Source organism: Podarcis gaigeae (genome assembly GCF_964106915.1).
Source record: "Podarcis gaigeae genome assembly, chromosome: W".
NCBI lineage: Eukaryota > Metazoa > Chordata > Lepidosauria > Squamata > Lacertidae > Podarcis > Podarcis gaigeae.
Window position 1 is genome coordinate 24,032,661 of NC_139695.1, and position 16,297 is coordinate 24,048,957.

General features: G+C 45.6%; 1 protein-coding gene across 8 annotated transcripts in view; it reads left to right on the forward strand.

Annotated features, from left to right (window-relative positions):
* LOC310835942 (far upstream element-binding protein 3-like) overlaps positions 1-16,297 on the forward strand; it is a 333,755-nt gene that overhangs the window by 187,634 nt on the left and 129,824 nt on the right. For all 8 annotated transcript variants that reach the window (XM_083720902.1, XM_083720903.1, XM_083720904.1 and 5 more), the window contains one exon: positions 2,731-2,831. In XM_083720902.1, the coding sequence (XP_083577028.1) occupies positions 2,731-2,831 (101 nt within the window). The remainder of the gene's footprint in view (positions 1-2,730; positions 2,832-16,297) is intronic.

The following is a 16,297-nucleotide window of genomic DNA, read 5'->3' on the forward strand; positions in this document are numbered from 1 at the left end:
ACCTGAGAGGTCATGCTGGATTCCCTTCTCAGTCAGGAAGGCTTCAAACTTATGAGAAGTGAATTTGCTGCCTCGATCAGAAAATAAACAACCAATGCATGTATTGTGAGCATTTTCCAACCAAACACAGAACGCCTTGAACCTAAGAAACACTTCTGACTTCTGCTTGAGCATAAACACATGAATGTACCTAGAAAAAGAATCAATTAAAACCATGAAGTACCTTGCTGCACCCAAAGAGGGCGCAAGTGGACCAACCAGGTCTGCGTGGACTAGCTGATAGGATTTGGAAGCCTGTCGGCTAGACACTTTGCCTTTGGGAGCAATCTTCACTTTGTTTTCTGCACAAGAGACACATTTGTGAAACTTACAGGGCTTTGTGGTTAAACCCTGAACCATCTCCGGCATCTTGGCCAGTGCCTACCATGACATGTGACCAAATTTTCTGTGCTGTTTGTGAATACAACCTGAATGAAGAACTTTGTTAGTTGTGCAACACAAGATTCAACATTAGACACATCAACAGCTTTGTCATCATAAGTTATCAAGAACAAGCCATCTACAAACTTAGCATGCAAAATGTCCTCTTTGCCCTTCTTGATGATGCAAATGCCCTTCTTGAAGGAGATCTCAAAGTCTTGCTCAGTCAGCTGTGGGACGCTGAGCAAATTGTCTGCAGAATCTGGAACAAAAAGTACTTTGCTGATGGTGGTGTGCAGACTTGCCAGTTTCACTGTCCCGACTCCTGCAATTATCAAAGTCTTACCATCAGCCTGTTGAATTTCCCCATCCTGAGGCGTAAAGGAAATAAACAGGTGTTGATTTCCGCAGACGTGCCTCGTCGCTCCAGAATTGACAATAAATCTGCCTTTGGAGAAGCAGTGCCAGCAAACAAAGCCTTGTTTTTCACCAGCTTGGGATTCCCACCCCCCTTCTGCTTCTGGAGGCTTTTTCTTTTGTTTCCCTCCAGCCTTTGGGCAATGACGCTGAATGTGACCTTGGTTTCCACAGTTCCAGCACTTCACAGCTGTCAACGCCTTGGCTCCCCCTGGAGGCTGGAATGCTATCCCACACTGCTCCCCTTGAAGCACATAAGCTAGTTCAGCTGCATTCCTCCTATCATATTCGTTTTGCAAGGTTGCCAAAACTTTTGTAGCAGTGAGGTCCTGTGCAGGAAGAGTTGCCAGCTGGCTTGCCACAGCATGATAGCTCTCATCCAGGGAGTCCAGGATAAGGATTGCAAACAGAGACTCGCGCATATTAAAACCTCTCTGAGTCAATTCCTGTCTGAGATGCTGCAAATGCAAAACGTGGGCTCTAAGGTCTTTCTCTGGCCCCAAATGCTTCTTGTGCAGCTTTCTGAAGTAAAGCAACACAGACCCAGTCTCTTGACAGAGATGACAGGCCTGAAGCCCTTCCCACATCTCATGCAAGCTGGTCTTGCCAACCAGGGTAATGAACTCTCCAGGAGCTACTGAGAGCAAAATTATTCCCATGGCTCTTGAACCTTGTGCCACCCACGCACCCGTCAGAGGCGCTGGGGGGGGGGGGTCCTCAGAAACAGTGTGCCACACACCAAGCCTTCTCATCTGGCCCTCACAGTACCTCTGATAATTGTGGCCATTAAGCTTTGGGCACAGAACCCCATCTGAGGCTTGTAAAAGCTCCACTCCAGCTCTTTACTTCAGCCATGAGGCTCCTTATCTCTGGCAGGTCGTAAATTAAGAGGCCTGCTTCTCTCCGGCCTAATTACTTGGCTCGGACTTCAAAGACTCTCTGCCGCGGCACAGAAAAGCCTCACTTTTCTCCATATACCTCTGTCGCTGCCAGGATCTCGCAGGCATCAGCAGCCTTACTCTCCTGTTAATGCTGTGAATCTGGGCCCAAAACCCTGTTGCTGGGATACTGCTGGGGAGACGGGGGCATCAAGCAGGCCCCCAGCTGGCTCCAGATGATCACCGGTCTCCCGTGGAACAGCATCAGTCAGTCAGCGACACGAAAAATTGCAAACGAAAACATAAAAAGAAAACAAAGATTAAAAAATGTAAACAATAAAGCCTCACAGCCTGGAAGGACTAACTAACTAACTAATTTATACCCCACCCATCTGGCTGGGTTTCCCCAGACACTCTGGGTGGCTCCCAACATAATAATAATAATAATAATAATAATAATAATAATAATAATAATGATGATGATGAAAAAGCGATAAAAAAACATTAAAAACTTCCCTAGTTAGGGCTGCCTTCAGATACCTTCTACAAGTCAGATAGTTGTTTATTTCCTTGACATCTGATGGGAGGGCGTTCCACAGATTGAGCACCACCAACGAGAAGGCCCTCTGCTTGATTCACTGTAACCTCACATCCCGCAGGAGGGAACCACCAGAAGGCCCTTGGAGTGTCTGGGCTGAATGATGGGGGTGGAGACGCTCCCTCCAAAAGTGCAAAGATACTTAATTAGTAAACTATTAACACATACAAAGATTCCCTTTACAAATATTAAAGATTTATACAAAATTAAAGTATTTTCTATCTATGAATTCCATCATTATTGAGAATAAGGGTTCTATATACTCTTAAATGATCTATATATTTGCATATACTGATGACGCTAAGTGATCATGTGCTTTGTTATTTTTTTCCCTTTTCATATGAGAGGTTTATACCTCCTGCCTTTCCCCCTCTGTGTTTGTATTTAATTTAGGGTCTGTCTCCTCTTGTTCCACAGATGATGGGATTAGTCCTGAAAGAGTCGCGCAGGTCGTTGGCCTTCCAGATCGGTGTCAGCACGCAGCCCGATTCATCAATGAGCTCATTCTCACAGTGCAGGTGGGTGGGGCAACCTCCATCCAGACTGTATAAAAACATGGGGAACTGCCTGAGTTTCCAGGGGAAGGGAATTAAGTCTTACAGACCTCTCTGCACATAACCCTTTAAGATTGTGGCACATAGATGGTAAATATATAAAGACTGTGCTAGCTGTTCTCTGTCTTCTACATAGCTGTGTTGGGAATAGGGGTGGACAAATCTTCCAATTTCTTTTCTCATTTTTCCAGTCTTCAGCTCATTAGTTTCGATCTTTTTAATGTCCTGATTATAAAATTCTTACTCCAAGGGTCAGGCCAGTTCTCTTTGTCTAAAAAGATAACAGTGGTGTGAGGTTTGGGGGCAGCCGTTTCAGAGTGGTCAAATCATTCTCGCTCCTCTGCATGCCACTGCTTTGGAGACAGACAACCGCCTCAAGCACCCATTGGATTTCCATGATAAACATGGCAGTCTTGACAGATAGTACAGCCAGCCCCCTCTCTTGTCAAAGCTGCCTTTTAGTTCCATTTGATTAATTGCTTAGCAATTTTGCATCCAGCTGTGGGGGACGCCTCTGCTCAGGTGCTCTTGCCCTTTCCCCCACACCCACCTGTGGTCAGGTGGAAGAATGGAAGCTCTCCTGTTTTTGCCAATTATTTTTTATTGAGTTTCAAATATTTTTAACAATTTACTGTATTTTTCGCTCTATAAGACGCACCATAAGACGCAGCTAGTTTTTGGCTTCTGGGATAGCTTCGCAGCCTGCATTCGCTCCATAAGATGCACACACATTTCCCCTTACTTTTTAGGAGGGAAAAAGTGAGTCTTATAGAGCAAAAAATATGGTAACTTCAAATTCCATACAAATTAAAAAGAACTTTTATAAGTTGAGTTCCAATCTTTCCTCCCTGGTGTTTCCATTCTCGCCCTTTCTTGCTGCATTATATAGCATACTTTTATCTATTACATTTTTCCTTCAATACAATTAATTATTCAGTTAATTTCCCCTTATTTCAATTCATTATCCATCCACTGCTATGTTGGATCTTGCTCACGCTTCATCCTCTATTGTCCTTGTAAGAAAAGCTTCTGAATTTCTGGGAATAAACACCTCAATCTACCTCTTAAATCCTTTCCTGAAGTCCTTTAACTTTTCCATACAGCGACTCCCACTCCATCCATTTTGATAGTTCAGCTTTAAAATCCACAAATTAAGCCAAATTGTATCTGAGTCAGCATTGTTATGCAGATCATCATCCGCTGATTCAGTCAGATTCAACCATCTCTTGTTTACTCTTAGCCATATTCCCACAGCATAGCAGTCTGTTGTTGGCACCTTTCCAAACTTACTCTTCTCCCACAGAGTGCTTTACTTTTACCATGATAAAGTCAAATACAGTTGTAATTGAATTTTTTAATATAGTTATCTTTATATTTTTATTTGACATATAGTTAGATATTGACTACGGATCTCCTCCCTGTTTAGGTATTAATGTTACTTAGGCTTCCTTCCATGAGTCTGGAATCTTTCCTTTATTAAGAATGTTGTTCATTACTTCAACCAGTAGGGCTGTTAGGATTTCCTCCATTTTTTATAGAATTCTGCTGGGAGACCATCTGAGCCAGGTGTTTTCCCTAATTTAATTTTCTTGATTGCGTTCCTAATTTCTAATGTTATCGAAGAGTCTAGCATTTGTATTTTTTACACCAGACCATAGGAGGGGGAGAACAGGGGAAAATTTTTTTTTCCCTTCTTCTCCCCCTCTAAAACAAGGTGCGTTCTGTGCGTTTGAGGTGCATTCACCCGAAGCCTCCGGAGCCCAGCAGGAGTTCCCGCTGGGCTCTGGAGGCTTTGGGTTCCTTTCGACCTGCTCTTTGGGGCTGGCGGGGGGGGGGGAGCTGCTTTCCCCCACTGCCAGCCCCAAAGACCAGGTCGGGGAACAGCGGGAAGGTGGCGCTCTGCCTCCCTGCTGTCCCCCAAGCTTGTGGGGCTAGCGGTGGGGAGAAGCACTGCTTTCCCCACTGCCAGCCTCCAAACCAGGTCGGGTTTGGAGGCTGCTATCCGCAAGCCTTGGGAGCACAGCGGGAACTCCCACCCGGCTCCCAAGGCTTGCAGATATCAGGATGCAGGCTGCTATCCGCAAGCCTTCGGAGCGTGGCAGGCACTCCGAAGGCTTGCGGATAGCTTCTTGAAGCCTGGAGAGCGAGAGGGGTCGGTGCGCTCTCCAGGCTTCAGCGAAAGCCTGCATTCGCTCCATAGGACGCACACACATTTCCCCTTCATTTCCCCCCTTCATTCCTATAGAGCCAAAAATTTTCATAATATTTTTTTTTAAATTGTATTATTACTTTTGGATCATCTATAATTTTCTCTTCTATTTTTATTTTGTTTATCTGTCTTTGATTTTGCCTCTTTTTCAATTGCCACGCCAGATATCTTCCGGGTTTGTTGACAAACTCAAAATTATTTTGTTTCCACATTTTCACATTCCACTCTATTTCCTGATCTATTTTGGACATATATTCTGTCCGTAATAGCTTAATCTCTTTTTTGATTGTATCATTATTTGGTTGTTTGATTTGCTCTTTTTCTTTTTCCCTTCTTTTTCCCATTAATTCTATTTTTTCCTTTTCGCTTTCCTTTTTTATTCTTGCACCTTGTTGTATAAAGTATCCCCTGATCACTGCTTTATGTTTTTGTCCAATTCACAGTATTCTTCCAATGCATTTTTAGCTCCCTCTAATATTTTTTTCCTTTTTCAGTAATGATTCATTCAATTTCCATCTATGTATTCCTGATTTCCAGTCTGATTGTAGTTTTAACAGAACTGGATTGTGATTTGAAGTTATTTTTGGTAAAATCTGTGATTCTTCAATCTTTCTAAGCAAATCTAACGAAACCCAGATGGCATCTATCCTACTAGTTGTTTTGCTTGGTTCAGAGAAGTACGTGTATTCTCTCTCAAATCTATGTTTGTATCTCCATGAGTCCTTTAGATCTAGAATTTCTATCATCTTTGCAAATGTAGAAGGTAATTTTCCATGTCATTTACTTCCTTCCGATCTATCTATCTGTGGATCTGTTGCTCCATTAAGATCTTCAAGCAGTACTATTTTATCTTTTACATATTCCAACAGCTTTTTTTCTAGTTTCTTATAAAATACTGTTTTTTTCCATTCGGTGCATATATCCCTACTATTATGATGTTTTCTCCTTGACTTTTAATCTTTACAATCACTATTCTCCTTTTGGGGTCAGAAAATAAAAACTCTGGCTCTAACACAGGTCTGACATAAATCACTACTCTTTTTTTTTATCTGCAGCAATGAATTCTTTTCCTAATTTGGGGTTGATTAATACTCTTCTATGTTCGTTTATGACATGTTTCCTGCAAACAAGTAACATAATTCATTTGTTTAGTCAGAATATGTGCTATTTTCTTTTTTTATCATTTAAATCCATTAACATTCCAAGACAAAAAAATTAAGTTCATCTTTATTTGTTAAAATGTGTTATAACACGAAGTTTATTTACAATTTTTATTTTTGGCAATTCAATATGTTGTTTCTGTGAGGTATTTACTCACTCTCTGAACCGTGATATGAATTTGTGTTTTTTGGATTCTTTGGGCTGGACTCTTTTTCTGTAAGGTGTATATCGCCCCCTAATTCATTTTTATATGTTCTATAAAAAAAATTCTGCATCTTCCACTGTTTCCAATCTTCTTTTGACTTTAAAGTTGAAGGAGATTCCTTCCGGAAACTCCCATTTTAAAAATATTGATTTCATTTTTAGGGCTCTTGTCAGGAATTGGTATTTCTCTCTCTTTTTCAGCAAACAAGGGGGATCCCTTTCAAAATTATAATTTCCTTTCCTCCAATTTTGAACAGTTTTTTCCCTTCTTTGCAGTAGTATCCTGTTCCTTAGTATATTTGATGTAAACATAATTAGACAGTCCCCTGGCCATTTATTCATCTTTGCTTTCCTAGAATTTACTCTAAATATACTTTCTGTACTTTCTGCAATTTCATTTTCTTTTATTTCTAACCAGTTGGCTAATTATTTTACAATAGTTGTCAGGGAACTGCCATCGGAGCCAGAGGCTGAGGGAAGGCTCCAGAGGGATGCCGGAGAGGGTCCCAGTAGGGAGAGAGGCAGCCCATCTGCTGGGGAAGGAAATCAGCGTAACACCAGTGGAGAAGGGGGGCAGATGGGGGAATCGGAGAGGAGGCTCCAGGACTCCTCGCCGGAGACCAGCGGGGAGAGCACGGGTACTCCGCTGCCCACACCCTCCTGCGCAGAAGACTTCCGCGCAAGGAGAGTAGGAGGAGACTTGGCGTCAAAGAACTTCTTTGCTGGAAGAAGTTCAAGAAACGCCCACTGACGGATTCTGCCAGCGATTGAGACAGCCACGGGTGAGAGGCTGTCCAGACAGAAAGGGTTCAACCAGGTAACCTAGACAGGAGTGGCGACAACTTACGCACGAGCAACCCCTAGAACCATTACAAATAGTGTTTTGCACATTCTCTTCCAAATTCTCTGGGACACCACGTATCCTCAGAGTTCTTTCTTTAGTTTGCATTTGAAGGATGGATAGTGCATCCCATGTTGCTTCCTGAGTGACTTTAAAGTCATCATTTTCCTTTTAAACCTTATCCCATTCTTTTTTACTTTCTCTTAGATCTTTGGATGATTTCTTAGAAAATTCTTCTAAATGTTGGGTTTTTGCTTTAAGTCCCTGAACAGTTTTTGTTAGATCTTTCTTTTCCTCTGCAAATTCCTTTACTTGTCCTTTTAGTTCCATAATTGATTTAGTGTTCTCATCTCTCCCCCCCCATCTTTTCTAATTTGTCATCTAATCCTTTCACTTTGCTATTCATTTTAGAATTCCAAGATGGCGAACGGCACTTAGTCAGCGTGAGTGTGAGCTCCCTGATTTATCTTTTAAGACTGTTTTAATGAGTATAGAAACCTTTTAACTTTTAACTTTAGTTTTTAGTTTTAGTTTTAAATTAGTAAGTAGGAGGACGCCTCTTTCTATCGGGGAGACAACCATTGACCTTGAAACTGGGGCGGCTGCATGAAGAGAGAAATGACTAAGCAATTATACAGCCCTGCTTGTGGGAGAGGAACTGGGAAACGTACCAGAGATTCTAGAGATTTAGACGACACAGAGGAACTGAGATGCCTGCCTCTTGCTAAACAAACAAAAATTAGTGAATCTGAAGGTACAAAGGATATTTTTAATGTTCCAGTTTCGAACTCTTTCACACTGCTAGCAGAGATGAATGGCGAGGAGACCATTGTGAGAGAGCCTTTTGATAACCTGCCTACTAAACCTTCAAGCAAGGGTAATGCTGGTATCCACTCGAATGACTGCGCTAGAGCCCGTGAAAGCTGCATTGATGAGATACTATTTGAACACTCGACTACTCTAGACCTAGTTGCTAAAACGGTGCACTATATCTTTAAATACATAAAAGACATCCGAGGATCCTTGGAGAAGATTATTTCGCTTGTATCCCTAGTAGGTAAAGACACTTCCCCTGAGGTACCACCTGAGATGAAGCCCATACAAATGCCCAGAGCACCTGCTTTACCTCATACCTCCTGTATAATTCCTCAAGCTGCTGGCAACCAGAAAAGTGAGCAAAGTGAGCAAAATAAGAAGGAACGATACTTTGCACCTCCTCACAAACTGTTGCTGCAAGCTACCAAAATCTGCCTAACGGTTTGCCCCTTTAGAGGCAAGGTGATAAACTGGCAGTATAAGAGTGATATAAGGAGACACCTAGCGGAGCTTCTGAGGGTAAACCCTAGCTCTATTGACCTGAAGCATACTGAGCATATTAGCAGCAGACCTCAGAGGCAGAGAGTGCTGCTCTCCTTTAAAACCAAAAAGCTCCCTGCACTTATGTCCTCAAGAAGCCTTCTAATTAACTATGGGATCCTTGCTACAAGAGTCTTTACCAATACCAAGATCTGCCCCCTCTTACCAAACTGCTTGTTCAAAAAGAAAGCAGACAAGTCTGAGGGTCCGCCAATTGCCACGACCCCAACTCCCCTGGCCGCAGATCTAATCAGCTGGATTGACGCCCCCCTGCCTCCACTGACAAAGGCTATACATCTGGAGAATTCTACGGAGCGTGAGTTACTTCTATCCTTCTCCCAATTGCCAAAACTGGAGCGAACAGAGATAACGGACTGATTGGACGAGTTGCTACTCTGTCTCCGTAACTCAGAAGATCATGCTCATGTAAATAAGATGAATTCCTCACCAATTGTAGATCGGTCTACACAAGCCCAAGTGGTACCTGTTCTAACGACCTTTGATCTGCAACCTGGCTGTACACGGCCTCGGGATGTCAAGCCCGGGCAGGATACAGTGGAAGATTCGACAACCCTCTGGTCAAACTCGGAAGCTGTGGCAAGACTGGATGCTCTTTTGGAGGCAAACCGAAAAGGATGCCTTCCACCTGCCTTACACTGCATGTTCCCTACAGCAACCGCAGATCCAAAAGGCCCACCCCCCTCAATCTTAGAGCATACTTTAAATGCAGAGTCTATGGACCTGTCGTTAAGTGATACTCCCGTGCACCAGAATCCATCCCTGCAGCTACCAATAATTAAGCCTCAATCCATGGCTGCTGCTGCGGTAAGTGGTGCTCGGAAATTGCCTGGTAAGCAAGCTACAATTACTTCCTTCTTCCAGCCTATTGCCCCCCCTCGCCGCATGCATTCCCAGGTGGATTCTGCCATGCTGGTTCCGCAAGGCCCAGCATGACTCGAAGGGGAGACCAGGAGATTACTTACTTTCTTATCCTGGAATGTAGCTGGCATTAAACCTAAGCGGATGGATCCATCCTTTGTCGCCTACATAAAAGGCAGTCGTATTCTTTTGCTGCAAGAGACCTGGGCTTGTGAGGGCTTCTCCTTATCAGGGTATAAGGGCTTCTACCTGAATGCACAACAGAATCCGCTATCACCTGGTAGACCACAAGGTGGGTTGGCTACCTTAGTTTCTTTGGCCTTAAATCTGCAGGTGGAACAAATCGACATCCAGTCGTCATCCATGCTGGGTGTAAAGCTACAAACAGCGGAGGAAGTGTTCGTGGTGATTAATGTTTATTTGCATCCAACCTATAAGAAAAACCTGGTGGACCAAAGATGGAGGGGAATTCAACTGGCTCTTGAAACTCTCCTAGAGAAATATCCTGAAGCCACCTTCCTAGTTGCAGGAGATTTCAACGGTCGATTGTCTCACTCTGATAAATCATTATTTGCTAAATATAATAAATATCCCTCACTACCCATTTTAACCTCAGACCTTTTACCCAGGAATTTTAAAGACAGTGTTGCTACATACGCAGGTTTTAAATGTAGACAAACTTTGATGGCTCTTAATTTTCACCTCCTAAACGGAGCTCTCAGTTCTGATTACCCTGCCGAATTTACTTTCTGGTCAGGCTCCCGAGCCTCTACCATAGACTTTATTTGGACATCAGTAGACCTAATTCCCAAAATTTCCAACTTTAGGGTGGTAACGAGGTTGGAAAGTGACCATTTTCCATTAGAACTCTCTCTGACCCTGGACGGAGAATTGGCTACCTATTCCTGCGTGCCTATTACAAATAACCAGCTTCAGATGAGGCCCACTGCCTTAAAATGGACCGACAATATGGCTCAACGGATAAATGAACTCCTTTGGTCGGACCAACTGCAAGAGACAAGGGACTCCCTTATCCAGGCAGTTGAGCCACTGCCAATATATGACAATTTAGTAGAACTGCTAAAACCTTCGTTGGCTAAGGCCCTGGTAATGAATAGTAACCGTTTCCCTCATAAAAAGTGGTTTGACGAGGAATGTAGACACTTCAAGAGCAACCTATATAATGAATTCTTGGCATATAGGGCATCAAATGACCCCGCACCTAGCAGTCACCTTATGAACCTCAAGAGAAGGTATAAAGCACTATTAAAGGAAAAGAAGCTTGCGGCAGAAAGAAACGATTGGAAGAACCTTCTAAAAGCTGCAGAAAATAGAAATCCCTCCTCCTTTTGGCACCAAATTTCTCATTACCTGGGTAGACCGTTGTCAAGAATAGAACCTCAAATTTCAGCTTCTTCTCCGATTTATATGCAGCTCATGCTGCCAGCGGAGGAAGGTTAGACTTGGCCCCCTTGCCTGAGTGGGACCCTGTTACCTGCTCTGAAGTGGAAACACTTATAGGCCAATTTGAGGCGGGCAAGGCACCCGGAGACGATCTTATCTCCATAGATGTTATTAAAGCCAATAAGGATTGGTGGTGTCCACCCCTAGCAGCTCTTTTTACTTATATAAACAAAACAGCACAATTTCCTCCAAGCTGGAACTCGGCACTGATTGTGTTAATTCACAATTAGCCTGCTAAATGTTATCGGGAAGATCTATTCAAGATTTCTACTTAACAAATTAACGACCTGGATGGAAAGCAACAATATCATCACAGAGGAACAGGCGGGTTTCCGCCCCGGAAGATCAACAACAGACCAAATCTTAATCCTAAATCACTTGGCCACCAAGTACGCTGGCAATGGCCTAAAAGCCCTCCACGTCGCCTTTATAGACTTTAAGCAGGCCTTCGATCTAATTCCCAGGAACCAGCTATGGACAAAATTGGCAGCGACATCTATTGACTGCCGCCTTCTCCTGCTGATTATTAATTTGCATACAAATACCCTCCTGAGGATTAGGCTAGATAGTAAGGGGCTAGTCTCCAATCCGGTTGCCACCACTAGGGGGGTAAGACAGGGCTGTTTGCTTGCCCCTGCTCTGTTTAATTTCTATATTAATTCGCTAGTGGTGCATATGGCAAATGCTGATTTCCATCCACCAAAACTGGCAGGACGAGCCTTGAATGTCCTACTGTATGCGGACGATGCCGCCCTATTAGCTACCTCCCCTGTGATGGGATAATGAGCTGCTTGTGCGTAAAAGCTTGATCCCTCTGGGGTTTGGCTGGTCACCCAAACCTAGGCACTAACGGAGCCCCCAAAGCATGACTCCGTCAGTCGCTGGTAGAATCTGACAGTGGGAGTCTACGGAACTTACTCCAACATAAAAGCTGTTTGACGGACATGCGCCTTCGTGACTCTCTGCGTGACAGTTTCCGGCGAAGGGTGGGAGTTCCTAACGGGGGTCTTGTTACCTCTTCACTATTCTCACTAGAAGTATCCCAGAGCCTCTCCCCCGACTCCCCTTCCGCTGGAACTCCTGCTCTCCCCCTACTGGTTCCTTCTTCTGCTGTAGAGTCTCTCCTATTCTCCTGGAGCCTCTCCACCACCTGTCCCTCCGATGGCAGTTCCCTGACATCCACCTCCCCCCCAGGGCCCCCTTCACCCCCCCGCCTCCTCTCCCACTGGCGGTGAGGGCGGAAAGCCCCGGAAGGAACTCTCCTCGTCGTCCGAGGATTCAAACACTTCTAACCACGGCGTACCGTCTCTCTCCTCGTCTTCCTCTTCTTCGTTGGAGTCGGCTTCCTCACCCACCCCTGACTCTGGGAACCCTTCAGACTCCCCTTCCTCATCGGTGGTCCCAAAGTGTTCCCTTCTAAATCGTGCCACGGGTTGCGGTTTTTTTGGGAAACGCTGATGAAATGTTTCTATTAAAACCTCGTCCTTGACTAACTCTGCTGGTACCCAAGTGTTTTCCGACTCAACTTCCCCCTCCCATTCTACCAGATATTCCACCTGATTCCCCTTCCACCTGGAATCAATGATTCCTGCCACGTTCATGTCGCGTTATCTCTCTTCTATCACGGGCGTTTGGGTGACCTCTCTCTCACGCTCCCCCCACTCACGTCCCTTTCGGTACGGCGACAGTAATGACCTGTGAAATACTGGGTGCAATTTCATGTGACTGGGCAGTCTGAGTTTGAATGTTACTGGGTTGACCTGCTGTATGACCTCAAAGGGTCCCAATCTTTTGGGTCTCAATTTCTTACTCCCTCCCTTGAACGGTAGTCCTTGGGTGGATAGCCACACCTGGTTTCCCACCCTTATAGTTTCACCTTCCCTCCTATTTCTGTCTGCTTGTTTCTTATATTCCTCCTTGGCTTTCTCTAAGTTAAGTTGAAGCTGACGGTGGATCGCTTCCATCTCTTCAAAAAAGTGTTCCGCCGCTGGCACGCTCCACCTCTCCCCTCCTTCTCCTGGAAATGCCCGGGGATGACACCCATAATTTGCCAGAAAAGGACTCATCCCTGTGGACACGTTCTCCGCGTTGTTGTAGGCAAATTCTGCCAGAGGTAACTTATCTACCCAATCATTTTCTCTGTCTTTTACATAACACCTCAGGTATTGTTGTAAAATCCCGTTTGCCCTTTCCGCTTGCCCATTTGTTTCTGGGTGCCGGGCAGTTGAGAAATTGAGTTCCACGTGCAGTAAGCTCATAGGTTTCCTCCAGAACCTGGAAGTAAACTGTTTCCCTCTGTCGCTGACCACCCTCAAGGGGGCGCCATGCAACCTGAAAATATGCTCTACAAATAACTTGGCGGTTTCCTCCGCGGTGACCGCATGGGAACAGGCTATAAAATGACACATCTTAGTTAATAGATCTACCACCACCATGACAGCTGTTTTGCCCTTGGATTTTGGCAGGTCCGTCATAAAATCTATGGATACTGCCTCCCATGGCCTTTCTGGTGTGGGTAAGGGTTGTAATAGCCCCGCTGGCGCCACCCTCTCCCCTTTCGCTCGCTGGCACCTGTCGCAACCCCTGACATATTCCCGTACGTCCTCCCTCACCTTGGGCCACCAAAACTCTCTGGTAACCAACCACATGGTTTTGTGCTGTCCAAAATGCCCCGCTGTGGGGCTGTCATGCAACTGCTTGAGTACTCTGCCCCTCAGTTCCCCATCTGGTATGTACAGTGCCCCTTTGTAATACAACGCCCCGTTCTTTTCTTCAAACCCCCCTGTGTTCTCCTCTGTCCTCCTGAGTTCTCTGAATTTCTCTTGGGCGTATTCATCGTTCTCAGTACCCTCTATCAGTTCCCTCTGCCCCACCAATGCCGCCCCACACACCCAGCGGTCTTCAGGGATTACATGCCTTGCCTCAGGCGCTCCCTCCCCCTCTAAGTACTCAGGTTTCCTGGAGAGAGCGTCCGCCCTCACGTTCTCGGAGCCTGGCACGTAACGAATCTCAAAGTGGAATTTGGAGAACTCCTGGGCCCATCTCACTTGTCTCTGGTTCAGCACTCGTGCTGTTCTCCAGTATTCCAGATTTTTGTGGTCAGTTCGGACTTGAACCTTGTGCTGCGCCCCAATCAGCAAGTGCCGCCATCTCCGGAATGCTTCATGAATGGCGAGCAGTTCTCGGTCGTATACTGTGTAGTTCCTCTCGGATTTGTTCAACTTCCGCGAGAAGAAGGCACACGGTCTCCATTCTGACGTATCTTTTCCCGGCTGGAGAAGCACGGCCCCCACCGCTCGGTCTGACGCGTCAGTCTCCACCCTCATTGGTTGTTGTAGATCTACGTGCAAAAGTTGCTCTTCCGACGCAAACGCCTGCTTTAAGTGTTCGAACGCCCGCTGCGCTTCTTCCGTCCAAACAAATTTTTTCTTGCTGCTAAGACAATCCGTGATGGGCGCTGTTAAATGGGCAAAGTTTTTGATGAACTTCCTATAGAAGTTTCCGAAGCCCAGGAATCTTTGCACGTCCTTCTTGGTCTTTGGTGTTTTCCATTCCAGTACCGCTTGAACCTTGCTGGGATCCATGGCCAATCCCTTGTCAGACAACCGGTACCCCAGGAATTCCACCTCCCTGGTATGAAACTGACACTTCTCCAGTTTCACCCACAGCCGATTTTCTCGCAGTTTGCTCAGTACTTCTCTTACATCTCGCACATGCTGCTCCTCATTCTCTGAGTATACCAGGACGTCATCTAAGAACGCTACGCAGTTCTTGTAGAGCAATGGCCCCAGGACGTGATTCATGAACGATTGAAAACAGGCCGAGCCCGCCTGTAGACCGAAGGGCATAACGAGGTACTCAAAGGCCCCCAAGGGGGTGAACATAGTGGTTTTCCACTCATCCCCCTTTCTCACACGTATCAAGTTATATGCCCCTCTAAGGTCCAGCTTGGTAAAAATTTTCCCTTTTCTCACCCGTGTCAGAATGTCATCAATTCTAGGCATAGGGAACGTCACTGGTTCTGACACTGCATTTAGGCCCCTGAAATCACACACAAGCCTGGGTTTACCCGTGTGTTTTTTGTCCACAAAGAACACTGGGCTGCCCCCCACCGCTCGTGACTCTCTGATGAAACCTCGCTTGAGGTTCTTGTCAATGAACTCCCTTAACTCCTGCATCTCACTGTCTGACATTGCATACAGCTTGCCCACTGGCAATTGTGCTCCTGGGAGTAAGTTAATTTGACAGTCAAAGGGTCTGTGCGGGGGCAGTTTATCTGCTTCCTTTTCGCTAAAGACGTCAATCAAGTCAGCGTATTGTGGTGGCACCTTCCCCTTGTCTATCACTTCCATCCCTGCTAGAGTGGCTAGAGTGGCTGGTCACCCAAACCTAGGCACTAACGGAGCCCCCAAAGCATGACTCCGTCAGTCGCTGGTAGAATCTGACAGTGGGCGTCTACGGAACTTACTCCAACATAAAAGCTGTTTGACGGACATGCGCCTTCGTGACTCTCTGCGTGACAGTTTCCGGCGAAGGGTGGGAGTTCCTAACGGGGGTCTTGTTACCTCTTCACTATTCTCACTAGAAGTATCCCAGAGCCTCTCCCCCGACTCCCCTTCCGCTGGAACTCCTGCTCTCCCCCTACTGGTTCCTTCTTCTGCTGTAGAGTCTCTCCTATTCTCCTGGAGCCTCTCCACCACCTGTCCCTCCGATGGCAGTTCCCTGACATCCCCCATCGGACTAAGGAGGATGCTTCGAGCTCTTCATGAATATGAGACCCAACACGAGCTCCAACTAAATTATGCCAAGACCAAAATAATGGTCTTTGCTGCTCGATTGAAACCTAATTTATGGTCAATTAATGGTATTCCTTTAGAGCAGGTCAGCTGCTTCAAATACCTGGGTCAGGTTGTAAGATCAAATAGGTCCTTCTTGGCGCACAGAGAATACATAGCCTCAAACGCATCCAAAGCAGCCTTGGTGATTAGAACCCTGTACTCCAAGAAACAGGCACAAACTGTCAAAGTTGCCTTGCGACTCTTTAAAATGAAAGTCCTCCCTCTTCTGCTTGTGGGCATTGCCTTGGGCTCACGTAGCGACTTTGAAAAATTGGAATCTATCCAAACCCAATTCCTCAGGGCCATACTTAGGATCCCCCCCTCCGTGGCAGGCGCGATCATGAGATTGGAAACCGGTTGTCAAGCCTTTAGGTATGTGGCCCTGAAAGCGAAGTTATGGTTATGGCTCAAGCTCTGTTTCAGACCGGTGGGTTTGGCCCCCTTGATTCTGAGGGATAACTTTAAATCTCCATGGGAA